This window comes from Excalfactoria chinensis, chromosome 7 (assembly GCF_039878825.1).
Source record: "Excalfactoria chinensis isolate bCotChi1 chromosome 7, bCotChi1.hap2, whole genome shotgun sequence".
NCBI classification, from domain to species: domain Eukaryota; kingdom Metazoa; phylum Chordata; class Aves; order Galliformes; family Phasianidae; genus Excalfactoria; species Excalfactoria chinensis.
The window spans coordinates 27,871,134-27,889,384 of record NC_092831.1 but is presented as its reverse complement, the minus strand read 5'-3'; the positions used below and the strand labels follow the sequence as shown (position 1 = coordinate 27,889,384).

The 18,251-nt window shown below is 43.8% G+C and overlaps 1 protein-coding gene across 13 annotated transcripts in view; it reads left to right on the top strand.

Moving 5' to 3' along the window:
• UNC80 (unc-80 homolog, NALCN channel complex subunit) overlaps positions 1-18,251 on the top strand; it is a 122,770-nt gene that overhangs the window by 90,352 nt on the left and 14,167 nt on the right. For all 13 annotated transcript variants that reach the window (XM_072341485.1, XM_072341482.1, XM_072341481.1 and 10 more), the window contains 10 exons: positions 1,440-1,475; positions 1,785-2,003; positions 5,259-5,459; positions 7,839-7,962; positions 10,191-10,316; positions 12,109-12,232; positions 13,030-13,236; positions 14,743-14,927; positions 15,810-15,975; positions 16,841-17,020. In XM_072341485.1, the coding sequence (XP_072197586.1) occupies positions 1,440-1,475; positions 1,785-2,003; positions 5,259-5,459; positions 7,839-7,962; positions 10,191-10,316; positions 12,109-12,232; positions 13,030-13,236; positions 14,743-14,927; positions 15,810-15,975; positions 16,841-17,020 (1,568 nt within the window). The remainder of the gene's footprint in view (positions 1-1,439; positions 1,476-1,784; positions 2,004-5,258; positions 5,460-7,838; positions 7,963-10,190; positions 10,317-12,108; positions 12,233-13,029; positions 13,237-14,742; positions 14,928-15,809; positions 15,976-16,840; positions 17,021-18,251) is intronic.

Genomic DNA, 18,251 nt, shown 5'->3' with positions numbered 1-18,251 from the left:
GCACCTCCTCTAGTTTTCTTTCCATCCATTTATTTTGCCTTTTTTTTTTCCCTTTTCTCTGGTCTCTTTATATTGCCTTTGCCTCCATTTTGGCTTTTTATTTGTTTGTTTTATTGGGGGTTACAGGTAGCAAGGGAGAAGATGGCAGAGAATATGAGGAAAAGGGAAGTGACTGGAAATATTTCTGCCTTTATTTATAAAAATACAACAAGAAAAATAACTTTGCACAGAGAAAGGGAATAAGGAAGGAGATGCAAGCAGACTGCTCCTTTCATACTGGCCATTCAGATGAGGATGCTGTGAGAACAAGGCCACTAGACAATTTGTACAGCCATAGAGCAAGGGCTTGAAACATTTTGTTACTGTTCTTTCAGAGCACAGTATTCCTTCTTAAATTCTCTTTTGTTGGTAACAGCATATAATAAGTCTGTGCACAGCCCATAGGGGTCCAGTAAAGTACCATGGGCTGTGCTGGACTATAAATCACGAATATATTTTTGGCAAGTCATGTTTTCCAAGTTGTTCCCTGTCTTCTTTTGTACTGAAGAGAGATAGAAAGCTCTTTCCACATGGATTGTCAAAAGGTATATCACTTTATAGCTGTCAAGTGTACACATCATGGTTGGTAACTCCTGGAATCAATTTGTTGCTCTTTAAGACTGTTACATCCAGGCTTTGGAGTATCAGCAGTGCATCTGACACTGATTTGCATCTCAGTCCAGGATCTGAATGTTCCTGGTTGTAGCGGTGTATTGGAAACTAATGCCTTATTTATATTATTTGTCTGCTGACTTTGGAAAGCCGTTAATATGTATCTGCTGACAGTCCAAGTAGAGACTCCCGGTGCTGTGTAACTTGAATACACTTGTTTAAATTTCCAGATATTTATCATTATTAAGCATTCAGTCTCAAATCCAAAAACATTTCTTCACTGCTCTAGTTTTCCTGCCCTTATTTCTTCTGCTATCACTGCAACAGACATCTGCCAGCAGCAGCAGGAGTCTCATAGAATGGATGCTGTTCCAGCCTTGGCTATGTTAGCCTAGAGGTGCAGGGTTTTTTAGTGCTTTCTCAACAAAAATACCTAGAGAAAATGACAACAAAACAATACTCTGATGTACTCTTTCCACAAGATGAGCTCTGGCTTAATGACAGACCAAACACTGGAGTGGAAGTTATTATGTGAAATTGCTTGAAAACCTTATTTTTTCATTTTATAATGACGGCAATAACTTTGACAGTCTGTTTTGTTTGCTTCTAGATAGGAGGTAAAGGCTATTTAGTGTGGTCACTAACTACATGTAGTCATGGTTGCAGTGATAAAAGTTACCATCCTGCCCATGGAGAGTGGCTAGAACATTGTCATGCTCTTGCGATAAGGCACCGTTTAGGCATTCCTAAGCTGCTGTTTTACAATTGCACTGTTTCTGTTTTCCCAGGTATCCAGAACAGGGAGCCAAACTGCACTTCATCAGGTACAGTAAAATCTTCACTCAGCCTTCTCTGACGTCAGGAACTGTTGTACAGCGCTTTCCAGGTTCACTGAGGCTCACCCACTGTTGCTGTGACAGGCAACCTTTTTCAAAGGAAGACATCAAAGGATTGTTCATTCATTTTTCTCATTCCTAAAAAGACTTTGCAGATGTTATTTTTTTTTTTTTTTTTAGTTGCAGGTGCAACTACTTTTTATTTTCAATTGCAGGTGAAACATCTCCTGTAAAACAAACAGGAAAGGTTCTTCTGCATGCAACACTTCTTTTTCTTTCTCATTTTATATCTTCCAGGGAGAACCTGCATTTACTGGAGGAGGGCCAAGGTCTTCCCCGAGAGGAACTGGATGAACGAATTGCTAGAGAGGAGTTCAGGAGACCACGGGAGTCGCTGCTGAATATCTGCACTGAGTTTTACAAGCACTGTGGTCCAAGGCTGAAGATTTTGCAGAACCTGGCTGGAGAGCCCAGAGTCACCTCTCTGGAACTGCTGGATGTGAAGTCACACATGAGGTACTCCACAGGCTTTCTGCTTTTACTTGTTGTTTCAGGGACATTCATTTCTTTTAGCTCTTTTCACGATAGCAGGAAGACTGTATCACTTTCTGTTAGTGCAGGCTTGCATGTTGCTCTCTTGACCATGCATGACTTGGATGTTATTTAGATTGTACTTGGTGCTGCTTGCTTGTAAGAAGGGTTTCTATGTTCACCTTTGGTCTTGTTTAGACCCCTGTCTCAAGTGGATGAAACAAAAGTTGAGGCCCGTCTGATACATCAGAGTAAGTTATGATGAGGAGCAGAGTAGATAAGGCTGTCTTTCTAGAGCAAGGGATGAAGAAGTTGCTGATCTGGCAGAATGGGGCTTTTATCTTCTCCTGGGATGCTGTGCATCAGAATGAGCTACCAACAAATATAGAGAAGGGGTAAATAACCTCTGCACTACTCAACATAAATGCCTGGAGTATGGGGGAGGATAGGGCAGAAGACATTTACAGGACCATCACTGTGTGATAAGGCAGGAGCACAAGACTTTTTTGAAAGGTACAGCAATGAGCTCAGAAGGCTGGTTGGGTGCTCACTGTAGATTGGTTTTACTGACCTAGAAATTGCTGAGTGAAGATTTCTAATAGTTGGGACCTCATTCTCTGCTAAATATGTGCTTGCTGTTCATGTAACCACCAAACAGGGATAATTTGCTACTGAGAAGTTTTGTCCTGATACTAAAGGAAAAAAAAAAAAAGGCAGTGAGACAAGAGGGAAGGGACCTGATTCTCTTGATAGTTTTTCAGTCGTCTTTAGGGGAAATTCCTTTACCTGATTGTTATACCTTTTTCACCATAAAAGCCTTGTGAAGCACGCTGACGGGAGACAAGTGCTAGCAGTCTACGGAACCAGTTTTGTTCCTGCTCCCCCCCGGACCAGGGAAACCCTTGTAAAAACATTTGTCTTTTACATTCATGCTCTGAAAACAAATGACAAGAGCCCCTTACGTAGCAGGCTCTGTCACAATTAGAGATCTGTGTTTTGTTTTAATTTAGGTCTTCTTTAACAAATGCCCCAATTTGCTGTGGACATGGAAGGTGTCCCTTTGGTTGGTTTGTGTGTTTGCATATTAACTGAATGTTGCCTTTCACCCTCTGGCAAGTACTTTGTAATTGAGAGGGTAATTTTAAACAGGAGATGTCTGTTTCTGCAGATGCATGTCATTTCTGTGTAGTGCTTAGCTGCAAACAAGCTGAAAATCTGATGGACCTGGGTGTTTTTCAATGCCATCTTTATTTTTTTTCCGAGGAATGTTAGCATCAGGAATTAATGTTAGTTGCATTACAAACTTTTAGCAATATGAATCAAGAACTTCAATCTTATGTTAGGAAACTGAGGTGAGGTTCTCAGGACACATTAAGTCCCTAGTTAGATATGTTTGTGTTGGGCTTTTTAATGATTTCACTGGGAGCAAAAAATACATGTCTAATAAATGAATTTTCTTTGTTCCATGTAGTAAGGGGTTTACTTTTGTTTTCCATATTGCATTACCATCCTAGTCTTACATTTGTATCTAACACTCTGAGGGTACTAAGTGCACTACTTGGAAGTATTTGCTAGATAACAGAAATGCGGGAGCTTCATTTCTACGTATTTTTTCATAATCCAGATAGATTAGGCTTACTTGCTCTGTAATAATTTTATGTCCCTCCCTTAAAAGACAAGTTTCACAAACTTAAATGTGCGTGTACAGAAGGTGCTATTGGTGTATTTTCTGGAAGGATACTTCCTTGACAGGAGATTGCAGTGAAACAGTTAGAGAACACGTTAGCAGCTGCGTTACTTTCAAGAGACAAGTTCTTTCAAGTTCAGAGGTTATAGCAGTATAGCTAAGGGCTTGATTTGCAGATGACAACAAGTTGTGCTCTGATTCTCTCATGTCTCCTGGAAAGTGCTGGAAATGACTGCCTTATTGTGGTGGAACAAGAATTGCTTCATCATATTTCCTAAATAAAAGGAACATTATCCAGTTTGTTACATAAATTCGTTTGCTAAGTGTCAGTTAAATGACTAACAGGATTTAGCCACTGAAGGAACTAGACAGCAGATTTGCCAGAATGTAGTGTGACAGCCATGGTCATTGGAGGCTGTCAGATGCCATTTCAGAGTCTTCAGAAAACCAATTAATTGGCTATTCCCTTCCGGCATGATTCATCTCACCTAACTTTAACCATTTCAAAGTGAAATATTTAGTCTGGAGAAATCATAAAGGTCTTTTTGGAGCCAATGAAAAGAGCTGTTTATCTCAGTACTTGGGCATTTCCCAAGTTGCTTATTTCTTCCCGAACGGAGCCAGAATACTAATTGAGAGTGGCATCTCAAGTTGAGTGAGGTGGATCTTAGAATTCATGATGCATTAGAAAATGGAATATACCATTATATACTGTTGATATTGATTTACTGGAAAGAAGCATAATTATATGATTTGAATTTTGTGGTGTTTAAGAGAACAGATCTACTCCATAGTGGGACAAAGGTGTTTAATCTGAAGAGCTCAATTGCCCTTGATTTTGCTAGGTGGATTTTAAAGATGAGGGGAATATGTTCCACTAGTTGAAAGCATTTCAGAAGAAACCCCACGGTATGAGTAGGATTTACCCCGTAACTGGCCACTACAAAGTCTAGTGACAGTTCAAGGAGCATGCAAGTTCCTACCTCTTTTATTAGTAATTACAAGTAATATGGCTCTACTACTTGAGGATTTCTGGTAGACAAAGGCAAGTATTTCAGCAGCTACTTTTCCAACTGCAAGTGGAAGTTAAGTGTTGCCATGGCATTTCACAGTGTACAGAAAATGCCATTGGCAAGGCCGTCTGAGAAGGTTAGAAGGAACAAGAGCAGCACAATCTGTGGAAGTGTTAGGAGAAAAAGATGAAAGCTGCAGGGAGTAATCGTACAAAGGGCATGTTACGTAAACCTAGCAGATGACACATCATTTTTAAAAATTAACACCTGAAAGCTCCGCATTGACACCTCTTGAAGTGTGGAGACGCAGCATAAATAAGCACAAAACCAATTTCCGTGTTCTAATCTTACTAACAGCTCAGTTGCTTTGTTTTTAGTAACATAGGTGATTCTTGATGTTCCTTCAGTGCATTTAATATCATCATAAAAATACACAGGCCTATATGCTCTTTAGAGTATTTCTTTTTACTAGGTTAGCATGTGTGAAGAAGTGCAAGTCATAGAGTACTGGATTTCTCTCTTAACAAGCTCTGGTTTTAGGTTGGCAGAAATTGCACATTCCCTGCTGAAACTGGCACCTTATGACACGCAGACGATGGAAAGCAGAGGTCTCCGGCGCTACATCATGGAGATGTTACCCATCACTGACTGGACAGCTGAGGCGGTGAGGCCTGCCCTTATCCTCATCTTAAAGAGATTGGATCGTATGTTCAATAAAATTCACAAGATGCCTACTCTGAGGTAAGCAGGTACAATGGAAACCCTCTGGGGTCCGTTTCTGATGTTGCAAGCCTTGAAGTGTGGGTATGTCATCTAACTAAAATTGTTGTATTGCTGTGAACCTTTAAAATATATTGGAAAATGAAGGTTTTTTCCTCTGTCAGTGTGCATTTATGTTGATGTTTCTGTTGTGGCTTCTGGTGAAAAGAAATTTGTGGTTATCAAGAACTACAGAGAGTACTTAGAGAAATGTTATGTTCTCTTTCTCCAAAATACATCCTCAGATTTGGACCGTCTGCCCTCTATTTTAGCTGTGAGTTAAGGAGATTTATTTTTTTTTTCTTTAATGGAAAGTTAACTGAACTGTAGCAAGAGCATTTCAAGAATACCTTCTCACAGAAATGCTGTTATGTTCTCTGTAAAGATAAAAGTAGTCTGGAGCTGTGAGTAACTTCTCAGTATTCCTTCATAAATAGAGCAGAACTGCAGCAGTGGAATCTGGTCAGTGACTTGTGAAACCCTGGTGCTTCCTGAAGTAGCCTTGTGGTACAGGCCTTGATGAGTTCAAGAAGAATTCAAAACTGAACATTTCCACCTTGTAGGCAGTGATATAAATGCAGTTTGGTTAATGTAAAATCTGTCAACCATGCAGATTTTCCAGTGATCTTAGTGAAAAGGGCTACTGGTCTCACTTAACCTTGTGGACAAACGTCCTCAGCTGCTTCACTCAGTCATTTTGTTAGTCATATGAACTCAGAAACCAAATTACATTAGGGAACATCAGAATCTGGAATTTAGACACAAAACTTCAGGTTCTTGTGGGAATCGTGTGTACACAACTAAGATGGAGCAAATAATAAGAGGGTGATTTCTTCTTTCTGTCATCGCTGCCTATCACTTCCCTTAGACTAACAATCTTGCTTTAGAAACCGCTGCCTTTGTGGGGAGGGAATTTAGAGCTGGGAGTACTGATGCTTCCCCTTCCTGATGGTTTCATTCTTCAATGGGCCTTGCGTGCTTCTTGCAATTTCTTTGTGTTCTTGCTTATACTTTCTTCTGATTCAAGAGGCAGCTTAAGGGTCTGTCTTGTTCTTGAATAACTTTCCTCTTGTTTAAGTGAAATGAATGCTTATATATGAAAATTTCCCACATATTCCCTCCATCTACAGTTGAACCTGTGCTTAGATGAAACTGTTATTCCATATGCACAGGGACAGAGACAGCAAAGCCGCTTGACTAGATGCAGTAACTGCATTTAATCATTATTAAGCATCATTTAAGCAAGAAGCCTCTTGGAGGTGGAAAAGAAATCACACATTGCAGGGTGGCAGACCCTAGAAGCCATCTAGAGGGATATTTACACCAGAGTCTTGCATGCTCCCTCCTGTGGGCACCCTGCTCCAAAGCCAGAGTCTGATGGGAGTAGTGTAAGAACATGTACAAAGACAAACTCCTGTTCTGGAGTACGTTTAGGAACCATAGATGCTGAAAAATGAGGTGTATGTTTGTGTACTTCAGAATTTAGACAGTAAATGCTTCATCTTCCATTCATCTCTAGGAAATCTGAGCAAAATTGACTAGGGTATCGCTTGTTCTTGAGCAAACAAGTTATAAAAGCGTTGGCCTTCCATCCCAGTAAGTACACAGTTAGATACTGGCTTCAGAACTACACTGCCTCTGAGGAGTCCAGCCCTGAGATGAAAGATGGGAACCACCTTGTTGTTGTCTCTGTTATGTATCTGCTTATGATTAGGAGGAACTCCATTCTGTATCAGGAGTCCTACAAGCTATTTTCATGAAAAAATTTAAAGCATGAGGGAAGGAGGACTTCTGAAATGAAGGACTTTGTTGCTGATAAGTTGTCCTACATGGGGTGAGGAAGGTGAAGTCTGCACTACTGAGCAGCTTAAATTCAGAGCGTCAGTGTGCGTCTCTGACTGGATGGCAGAGTAGTTTAGGAGAACAGCTGACAAGATTTATTGAACATCCAAAAGCCACAAGAGATGGAGGAGTCACTCTCAGTTGGGATCATGGCTCAGCAGATGTCTTCCCACTCACAGGCACACCTGGGACAGCTGTCTGCTGAATCTCTTCCGTCCCCCATCACAGGGAGAAGTGAATCACAGCCTATCTACTGTTGTCGTTGTCAGGGTTTTTTCTGTCGCTAATGCAGACATCTCTGCTACATTTTGCTCTCTCAGACACTCAGTGTGCTCTGTGCTTTCCTGAGCTGCGTGAATAAAACCTTCTCTCTGTCGTGCACTTTGTGCTCATCTCGGGCATCGTTGCTGTCTGAAACGTTTCCTCTGTGGGCGTCACTGTGTGTTGGTCGCCATGTTTGCGAGCGTCTGGTGGGGGGCAGGAGGCCGTCAGCTAACAGCACCTACTGTTGTATTGCAGGCGCCAGGTTGAGTGGGAGCCTGCCAGCAATTTGATTGAAGGGGTTTGTTTGACACTTCAGAGGCAGCCAATCATATCCTTCCTGCCTCACCTTAGGTCTCTGATCAATGTGTGTGTCAATCTGGTGAGTAGCCAAGCGGCAACCCTGTGAACCCTTGCTAAACCCCAGTCTGCTGTTGACTTCTCTGCACCGAAGATGACAGTTCATACCCATTCCTGTCATTTTACCTGTCCCCCTTCTCCTCACAAGGGGACTTCGCAAGTGACACTAGAGATAGCAAGGTTCATTTTTGAAGTGGTGCATGGGGAGATACAGTGACCAGTAGCAGTGGTCAAGTGATTTCTTTCCGTTGCTTCCCACGCACCACTTTGAAGATCCACCTTTGCCAGATCGAGCTGAGAGTTGAGGGCTGCAAGTTGGAGAGTGGGGTGGTGGAGACTGCACACACCTGGTAGAGGTGGGGAGGGGCTGATACTGGACATACCTACTGTCTCCAGTGGGGAAGGACCCTGATGGCTCTGTCAGGGGCCATCAGGTGTCTGGCTAGTTAGAAGGATTTACATGGGTGAATTCACTCCACTGTTTGCAATGTCCCTGGCTTGATCTTTTTTTTGCATGGTTTGCATGGTACAATGTTCAGATCCCACTCTCAGTAGATATTTTGTTCATAAGTGTGTTACAACAGAGAGGTGGTAGAGACAGAACCTGTTTAGTCATTCAGTGATAGATTGTAGTTTCTGCAGCTGTTACAGAGGGAACAAACAGTTTGATTTCGTTGTAACTCCAGCTATTTGTAGAAATGCACATGCTCACATTCCATGTGGAAAAAATACAGATAAAGGGTGAAAGGTGGCCCTAGTATTGTCATTGCTATTGGATTTAATAACATTTTCTTCTTAGAATGCAGATGTTGGTACTTTATCTAGCAGTATCAGAACACCTCTCTGAGGAGCTTTAAGAGCAGTTATCATCAGTTAAAGTGCAGTATCGGTGTTATACAAAGGCTCCTATTCTTCAAGCTTCTGCAGCACTCTTAACTGCAAGGACGTCGAAGTTCAAGCTGTTCGTGTGTGTCCTTGGGACTTCTTTGTTGTTCACAGAGGTGGTTACTCAGAGGCACTGCTAATCTGGATGCTCAGGCTAATTGGAGTGGTTGCACAGGGAAGCTGCTATAGAGTTAGCTAGAATACAAATTTAGAATGGACGTGTAGTTTGACAAGCAGACAGTATGGAGTGAATCACAACAGCAAGCTCTCTAAAAGCCTGCATTAGGAATGAGCCAGTGCTCTAAAAAAAAAAAACAAAAAAAACCAGAAAGATCTACAGTTCCAGAGTGCAGTCATAGAGCTTACATTCAGCTGGCTGGCAATGTCAGAGAGAGGTACGAGGAAAAGAGATTTGTTCTTTCTGTTAAGAGGATCTTATCCTTAGTTGTCAGATCTATGGCTGCTTTGGGAGCACCCCTGACTGCTTATTTGTGTGGAGACCAATTACATCACAAAGCCAAAAAGAGATTAGCTGGGAAGATGGGGAAATTCCTAAATGATAATCTCTGTGGTGACAAAAAGGAAGGGCTCTACCTCTTCCCATTCCAAATTATCATTCTCCCTAAGCCAAATTTGGAAAAGTGGCTTCTGCCTGTTTCTGTCATCTAGGTTTACCCTAGTCATGGAGAGAAATGGGCAGATGCAGACCTGGGATTTAACTTTTATGAAGAAAACATCCAAAACAGTTCAAATAACTCTCCCCTTGAACTGTTGTTTTCTTGTGCTGATTTTTCATAGGGTTGCAGACAACCAAGCCACATACAGGTGATAATATTATGGAAGTCTTGTGTCAGGTGAGATGAATCATACTTAGAATCTGTAAGAATACAGTGTGTTTGAGGGGAATCTGAACATTGTACAAAGCCCGGCTTGGGTCAGACTTAGGACATTATTTTTCAATCAGCAAGAGAAGGGAAAAATATCCAGTTTCAATGCAGACTTTTTGCTTTGATGACTTATTTCATTTGTTACAGTCGTTACATGACGTATCCTCCAACTCACTGTTCCACCAGTCCAGTGCTGGTCATTCAGGGCTGGTACTGGGTACATTTGTAAATGTACCAAGCTACCTGTGCACTCCTCCCACCCTTGCCGGTTCCCTTTTCCCCCCTTCCTTTCCCTGCTAGAACTCCTCTTCACTGGCCCCATCTCTCACAGGGACCACTGTGGAGGGCTGGTTCTCCTAGAGCCAACCCAACCCAGTGCTCGAATGGAAGGCCCCTCCATTTCACTGATGTTGGAGGATATGGCATGGATTAAACTGTAAGCAGTCAGTTGTGGTGATGCGCTCTGTTTGTATTGCAGGTGATGGGAGTGGTAGGACCCTCCAGTGTGGCTGACGGATTACCCCTTCTTCATCTCAGCCCTTATCTCTCGCCACCTCTGCCCTTCAGCACAGCTGTTGTCCGGCTTGTAGCATTGCAGATACAGGTGTGTCTGCCCTGGCCTGTGGCTAGGTGTGTTTTAGCTTCTGGTTGAGACACCAACTCATCGGTGCTCTGTTTTGTTTCTGCAAAAGCTGGGCAAAAACTGTGGAACATACACCAAAAATCAATGAGAAGCAACACGCAGATTCTTTCATCCTTTTGACGATTTGAACTGAGCTCAGAATTGACCTGTTGGGGCCAGCTCCCCAGCAAGCATCCATTAGCTTAACACTACCAATTCACATCCAGGGAGTTCGGCTGATTGATGCTGTTTAAGGCTCTGACAAGCATATTAGGATTCTCTGCAGTATCTAAGAAGCTAGCATAAGTCTTCTGCCATGGGGGGATGTGCCTGGGTCACGTCCATGCAACCCAATCTCCTTTCTTGTTGGGTGCATGTGCGTAACTGAGAGGTCACAGTGTGCCAGCTAAAAGAGGCAGGGCAACTTAGGCTTTTCAGCTGCTGACTCAATAACATCCTTGTACAGAATAACAAACCCATCCTGTACTTTGGGAGAAATTCATCACTGTTCCTTTCTCATGACGGTGCCACAACTATGACAGAATCTTTCTGCCCTCATATCTCTTTCTCCCTCCTCATTGGCATGAGATCAGATAGAGTGGAGACAGTGGCAGCAACAGAATGAAGAGTCAAATTTTTCATAATTTAGCTCCAACTTCTGTTTTTAAATATGCTTTGACACATCTAGTTGGATACTTCAGCTATTTCTGAGAAGTGGGGCTGCTTGGGAAGGGGTAGAGGGTTGAAAACATAGTGCTGTCTCTCAGAGCACGAGGCACAGAAGGACCTTTTGAAACCAGCTCACACAGAGCACAGATTTCTTCCAGATCTGAGGTAACGGTTCGTTAATCAGAAGCCAAAAAGGGCCACCTGCACCTTCTCTGAAATCTTTTATCTTTTTTTAAAAACAGGTATCAAAACAGTCATTTTGAAACCACGTTGGGAGTTTCCATTTTTGTTATCTTCTCCTCCTTGTTCACTCCTTCTTTACCTGGGTTTTAAGTGGAACAAAAACCAAACATCGGGACAACACAGGAGAAGCTGTATTCCTATCGCTTCCAGTAGGATATGAAACAGAAGTACTTCACAACCCACCAAAACCCATTTTCTGGAGGGGTTGCAAAGTTGCATTTCACAGCTAGGACTAGAGCAACAGGGAAGTTGGAAATGTAAACAAGCAGAGTTTCTACTAGCAGTCATTTGTGTTACCTCCTCTAAAGAATATGGAAGATCTTTCATTTAGGCTTCAGTGAATGTGCATTTTGTTTATTTTTCAGGAGTTCATTCTTTATGTTAGGGAAGGTGGTAGAACAGCGCGAAGTGAGACAGACCAAAAAGTGTGTTTGGGAATAAGCTCCATGTTCAAACAGCAGAATATTTAGGTAGTATCATTTGTGCTGTTGCCTGTGTTAATTTTATTTTTTTTTCTGTTCCCTGTAATCAGGGTCAAATTCAGGTCCCATTTGCAGCAATACAGAGTTTGGGACTAACACCCAGCCAACTCCTATGGTAGACCTCTGATATTGCTAATGTCTGTGGGTAAGGAATCTGAGCTTCTTACCTCTCGGTTATGACAAGAACAGGTGACGCTAAGGTTATTCTGTGAAATCCTTTTACTTCTAAGTGGTGTCAGGGCTTATGATTCAATCAGGTCATCAGTGCCTGTGTTGTGTTGTGTAAACAGGGTGCCTGGGGGACTGCCATTCCCTACAGTAACTTGTGTGAGTTATCTGCTGGTGAAATCATTTAATCCTTTCTTATTATTACTGCACAGGCTTTGAAAGAAGATTTCCCCCTAAGCCATGTCGTCTCCCCATTCACCAATCAGGAAAGAAGGGAAGGAATGCTTTTAAACCTACTGATTCCATTTGTGCTCACAGTAGGATCTGGAAGCAAAGGTCTGACTAATTTAACAAAAGGAGTTTTTCTCCCCTTTTCTGACAACTGCTGTTTGTACTTTCCCTGCTCTCTGTTCATTTTTTCTTTTTTCTTTTTTTTTTCTTTTTTTCTTTTTTCGTTTTTTTTTTTTTTTTTCTTTTTTTTTCTTTTTCTTTTTTTTTTTTCCTTTCTTTCTGTCACTTACAGTGTGTCAGCTAAGTGCCCTTTGGGTCTGAGACTGGAAAGAGTTCCACTGGGAGAAGTTGTTTCTCCTCTTTGTTTCAGCTGTGCCGTGGTTCTTGGGTCAGGTCTTTCACAGACATATGCTCCCTATTTGAAACCGGACTGCAAAGCAAGACAGGGCTGTTGTAGCAAAAGCCAGAGGGGAGCAGAGGTCACAGAAATTGCGTGCCCCTGTGGATTGCTGTCTGCCCAGTCCATGCCACTTGTCTGGCACGAGTCCTGCTCCTTGCTTTCATCTATAGAGAGTGATCACTGGTAAATCCCCAAAGAAAAGCCAAGAAGAAGGGGAAAAAGGAGACTAAAAAAAAAGGAAATCATCAGACCACTGAATGGGACATTTAGTTGTGCCTTTTAGCTCTGTGTTTGTGCGTGTTTGTGTTGGTGTTAAATAAACTTTGCCTTTGCTTGCAGGAGGAGAAACAGGATAACAAGGTGTGGGGGACGGAGTTGTGGCTTAGGGGACAATTGAGATTGCCTCACGTTTTGGAATGGAACAGGGTCTGGATCTTTGGACATCTTTGATGAGATGTAGTCTGATCTTCCTCTCTCTCTCTTCCCTCCTAATGCATCTCAGACAGCCCCTGGCTGGAGCAGCCTGAGGTCCTGCTGCTGCTCCAGACCGTTATCAATATCCTTCTGCCACCTCGCATCATCAGCACGTCCCGCAGCAAGAACTTCATGCTGGAGAGCTCCCCAGCCCACTGTTCCACCCCGGGGGATGCAGGGAAGGACCTGCGGCGGGAAGGGCTCGCAGAGTCCACCAGCCAGGCTGCCTACCTGGGTGAGTGATGGCTTCTGCTCACAGCTGGGAAGAGAAAGAGATAAAATGGAGCACTCAAAACTGCACCAAAGAAAACCATCTCAGGCAGGAACTAATTGAGCTCTTAGAGCTGCCTTAGGTCTTGCCCTGGAATAGGGGCCCATGCCAGAGCATGAAGCCAGGAGTAACTGTGGGAAGTATTGCAATGTGAACGGTGTCTGCACTGCAGATGGAGGAGACTGCAGCACACATAGATGCCACCCAGTTTTCATACTGCCAGGATATGGCCACAAAAGGCAAGTCAGCCTGCCTACCGTCCCCTCGTGTCACAGTTTCACTGGCCTGTGGTTAGCTGGGATAAAATGTGATGCAGTCTGCCTTCCTGCTGGTCCTGTGCACACAGTCCTTATTGACTGATATTCCCCGTCCTCACTGTATGCTGCTGCAAGAGAGTACTACATTTTCCCCACGTATGACCCTCAGTTGAAAGGAAAGAGAAAATAATTGAAATAGAGCTCCAGCGGCAGTGCAGGTTATCAGAACTATGTGGGGAGCCCTCCTTCCACACAGCTTCACTGTCTGGTTTTGTGAGAGCTCTTACCCAGACATATTCATGTCTCTGTTAGCCTGTATCTGAGGTATGAGGTGCCGCTGATGGAAAAACTGACAGTTTATCACTGATTTATCTCCCTGTCCCCAAAACTGTGCATACAGATATGTGATGGCAGCAATGTCTTGGCCATCCCATCAAGAAAGGTAGAGCAGTCAGCTGTTCCCCCAGCAATTTCCAGGCCCGTTCTTTGTTCCAAGGGGTAAATTCCTTGTCTCTTCTGTGAGCTGTTGGTCACAGTGCACTTGAATATAGCATATTGTTTTGAGCCTCATCTCCTGTCTTCATCCCCTGTTTGTAATGCAGTGCTCTTGTGAATTATAGCCCTTGGCTTACCAAACCTTTATTTTTTTGTTTAGATTATAGTTTGGCTGTGGCTCAAGCAGCTGCACTGCTAGAAAGATTCTTTTCATTACCCTGTAAATAACCTGGAGGTTATTGTGCTCTGAGGGTGGCCCTTCACATGGCTGTGCTTGATGGAGACTTTTGAGGATGTTTGATCAGCCAAGGCTGTGTTCCTTTCCTGAGTTGCTTTCACAATACCTGGATTCCAAGAAGATAAACTAATTACATTAGAAGAACTCTGCAGGGAGGGAGAGGGAAGGCTGGAGCAATAAAACACAGAGGAACTTGGGTGTGAAGTAGGAAAATTTCCTGCTGGTAAAACTGGAATTAGGCCTTCCAGTCTTGATTTGAAGGCCTGTTATTCTAACAAAGTCACCCCTCTTTCCTGAAGTGTTTGCAGACAGAAAAGACAGTTGTGACTCTAAGGTGTGTAGGTGTGTATGTGCACATGCATGCAAGCATGCTTGTGTTGGTTTGTGCCCATTGTGGCCTTCCCCTTTTCTCCCTCAGTAATTCTAACTGACACTGATAGCATCTCTGATTGCCCATTGCTGGTGTGTGTTTTCTTATAGCCTTGAAGGTGATCCTTGTTTGCTTTGAACGCCAGCTGGACAGCCAGTGGTACTGGCTGAGTCTGCAAGTCAAAGAGATGGCGCTGCGGAAGGTGGGAGGGCTGGCCCTGTGGGACTTTCTCGACTTTATCGTGCGAACACGGATCCCGATCTTTGTCCTCCTTCGGCCCTTCATCCAGTGCAAGGTAACAGTTGCTTTAGCTCCTGCTAGATCACTCCCTGAAGGCAAGATATCCCTTGTTACCCTGCTAAGAACTGAGGTAACAGCGTGCCGGGAAGAACTGGATGTTCATGTATAGGGAGTGACTTATCAGAAGTATAGATGCATTAGTAAACATGTGAACCCGTTGAAACTAAAGCACAAAGTTTTTTGCTAGATACAACAAAGAGTATGACTGTTGTATAGGAGCTCTGATCCAAGAAGCCACCGAGGACAACTAGACTTAGTACTACTGGGCTTGACCAAGAGGGTTTTCAAACTGACATAGTTTTGTGACAGACACTCAAAAGTAGCATGGATGCTCTGAGCCCGGGCGTGGTTGGCAGAAATTTTCTGAAAATGCTCTTCTGAAAAGAGCTGGGCAATACAGCCAGGAAGTACCGTTCTGCTTTGCAGCTCTTGGGCGATGGTTCTAATGCGTCTCATGCGGAAGAGGAGACAGCTGCCGGGCTGAGGCAGCCATGGCTTAAGCTAATCACAGCTCTTCTCTTCTTACCAGGTAGACTGGCACATGGCACTCACATTCTTTAGCCTTCTGTGTCTCACCATTTGGACAGGATAAATCATATTGGAGGCTGTAGCTGTGTAAGCTCTGAGTGTAGAGCTTATCATAAGGAAGCTGTGATCTCCATGTACCAATATTAAGTGAGATTTTGTCTGTTCAGTCAAATACAAGGTTGTCCCTGAAAGACAGGTGAAAACTTCTCATAGCAGCAGTCAAATCGTCTTGCCAGCAAAGTGGACAGTCTGCTGGCTGCAGGCTTAAACTGGTGTGGAGAGCAGTCCCAGTTCCCTAGGCATCATTCACCTCCAATGCTAATATGTTCTCTTGTTGTTCATGCCTTAGCTGCTGGCCCAGCCAGCTGATAACCACGAGGAGCTGACTGCACGACAGCACATTGCTGACCAGCTGGAAAGACGGTTCATACCGCGCCCTCTCTGCAAGAGCTCCCTCATTGCGGAATTCAATAATGAGCTGAAGATCCTGAAGGAGGCAGTGCACAGCGGATCTGGTAAGCAGAGGAGAGCCAAGGGGCTATCAGCCCAATCTATCCACCCAAAAATTAACCTGTGGCAGGTCTGCCCACAGTCTAGGAGGAGAGTCCACTCTCACCCTGACAGCTTGTCCCTCAATTAGGCCCCATGCCCTGCCCAACTTTGCCATTGAACAGCCACCCAAAGTGCAGGGCAGTTGTGAAAGGCAATTTGTGCCTATTTTTTTCCTGTAAGACTATTTCTCAGCAAGTGCCTCTCCGTCACAGCTGGCCTGCACAGCCCCATCACACAACACAGCAAGCCCTCTTTATCTGTGTACATCTGGAGCAGCTCATGTAGAAACATCTATCCATTGTTCAGCAGCAGTTCTGTCTCCTCTGCTCTCCATCTTGCTTTGATTTTCTCTACTGTTACCTGTGAGCTCACAGTGTAACAATGCATCTCTCCATCGCTCCCTTTCTATGAGGGCATGCTTCTCTAACAGTCACCCTTTCTGCCACGAGATGGCAGCCGCTGCTTACAGACAGCAAGAGATTTTACGTGCTTTGTTCTGAAGAAAGGAAAGAAACAAAAATGCCTCCAGTTTTTTTTCCTCAGTAGAGATCTGCCTTGTTTCTAAATGTTGAAGCTGATCCAGAAAATATGTCAGTAAGGCTGAAGGAGAAAAACAGACTACATAAGAGAAAAACAAACACACCATATTATTAGAGATCTGGGAGAGATGAGGTACCTCAAGCCAGGGCAGCTGTGTCTGCTTTACCTCTGCCCATCTACTGTTACACTGGTTGGAGCAGAGCCAGGTGCCTGATGTGACATGAATGCGTGTTGTTTGTTATTTCTAGTCCCTTCTCTGACTTGGGTTTGGTGTTCTCACTTCTGCAGCTTACCAAGGGAAGACATCTGTGAGCACTGTGGGCACCTCCACCTCTGCCTACCGCCTGAGTCTGGCCACCATGTCCCGTTCCAACACCGGCACTGGCACAGTCTGGGAGCAGGACAGTGAGCCTTCCCAGCAGGCCTCTCAGGACACACTGAGCCGTACAGATGAGGAGGATGAAGAAAGTATGTGGCTACTGATTGGAGCAAAGCTCTCAACACTGCAGGTGTTTCTTGGATGCTCTGGAAGACAGATGGGGAGGGGGGGGTAGACAGTTGTCCCAGTGTGAACAAAAAGCATGTGGGTGTACAAGGTTAAGAAACTTTTGTGGTTGTTGCATCATCCATGATGTTAGAGCTTGGGTCATTTTGTACCTCCACATTTCCTCCTGAGTTCTGTGTAGAGAAAATGAAGGGCACAGGCAGGCTTCTAGTGTGTGAGACCTAGGCTGATGTGCAGTCCCTGCATTGCTAATAAGGCATTTAGCAATCAGACTTCTCTTTGCCCTTCATCTCACAGGAGGTGTGGGGGTGGTGGCTGGCTGTGTAGTTATGGTCCTGTTGCTGAGTACTTCCGACTCATCACTTGTATATCCAGATGCTCTGATATGGGATATGTTGTCCTTGTGCTGCATGGGATCCAGCTGTGGCTCTGCAGGGTAGAATGTTTTTGTGCTTGTGTCACCCAGTTCACAAAGAGGAAATTAAGTGTTAAACTTCCTGACAACAAAAGCCTGATATCTCTCTTTTGGGCAGCTGGCCAGTTCTGGGACTGCCAGGCTTTCTAGTGTCTGTTTAAAAGGAATGGAATGGTGAATCTTTCAGGGAGTGATTTGCAATGACCTCAGTGTTGCTTTGTCATTTCAGCTGAGTTTCATGTTATTCTTGGAATTTTTCCTTCTCTATGCTCCTCTGAGCTGTCCATGACTGAAAACCAGGGTAGAAAAATCTGCTTCTGTGTCGTCAGGCTTGAGCTTCCCCCTTCTTTAGCAGGGATGTTGTCTTCTGGTGCAAAAGCGTTTGGTTGCCATAATGCCTTGAAACTGAAGCACTTCGTTTTTGTATTTGAGGACTGCTGACTGTTCCCAAAAGGTGTTAAGCAAATGGGAAAAACAGTGGCTCAAAAAAAAAAGGGCAGAATTGCCTTTGGAGAAAGAGCACTTAGCCTGAAACTTTTCAGGCTCAGCCCAATGTTATTTTAGCTGGGCTCATTACTTAACCATTGTAGAATCCACCTGTGTGGATACCATTGTACTGCCCGTACATTGCTCTGCGACACGCTGTGCCAAACACCGTTTTCAGCCTCAGAATAGTTATGAGCTGCTGTGTGGAATGAGGAGCTCTATCTTCCTGTTTGCTTGTGGCACTGTTACCTCAGTCCTGCTTTGCTTTAATGCTGCCATAAAATATTTCAGTA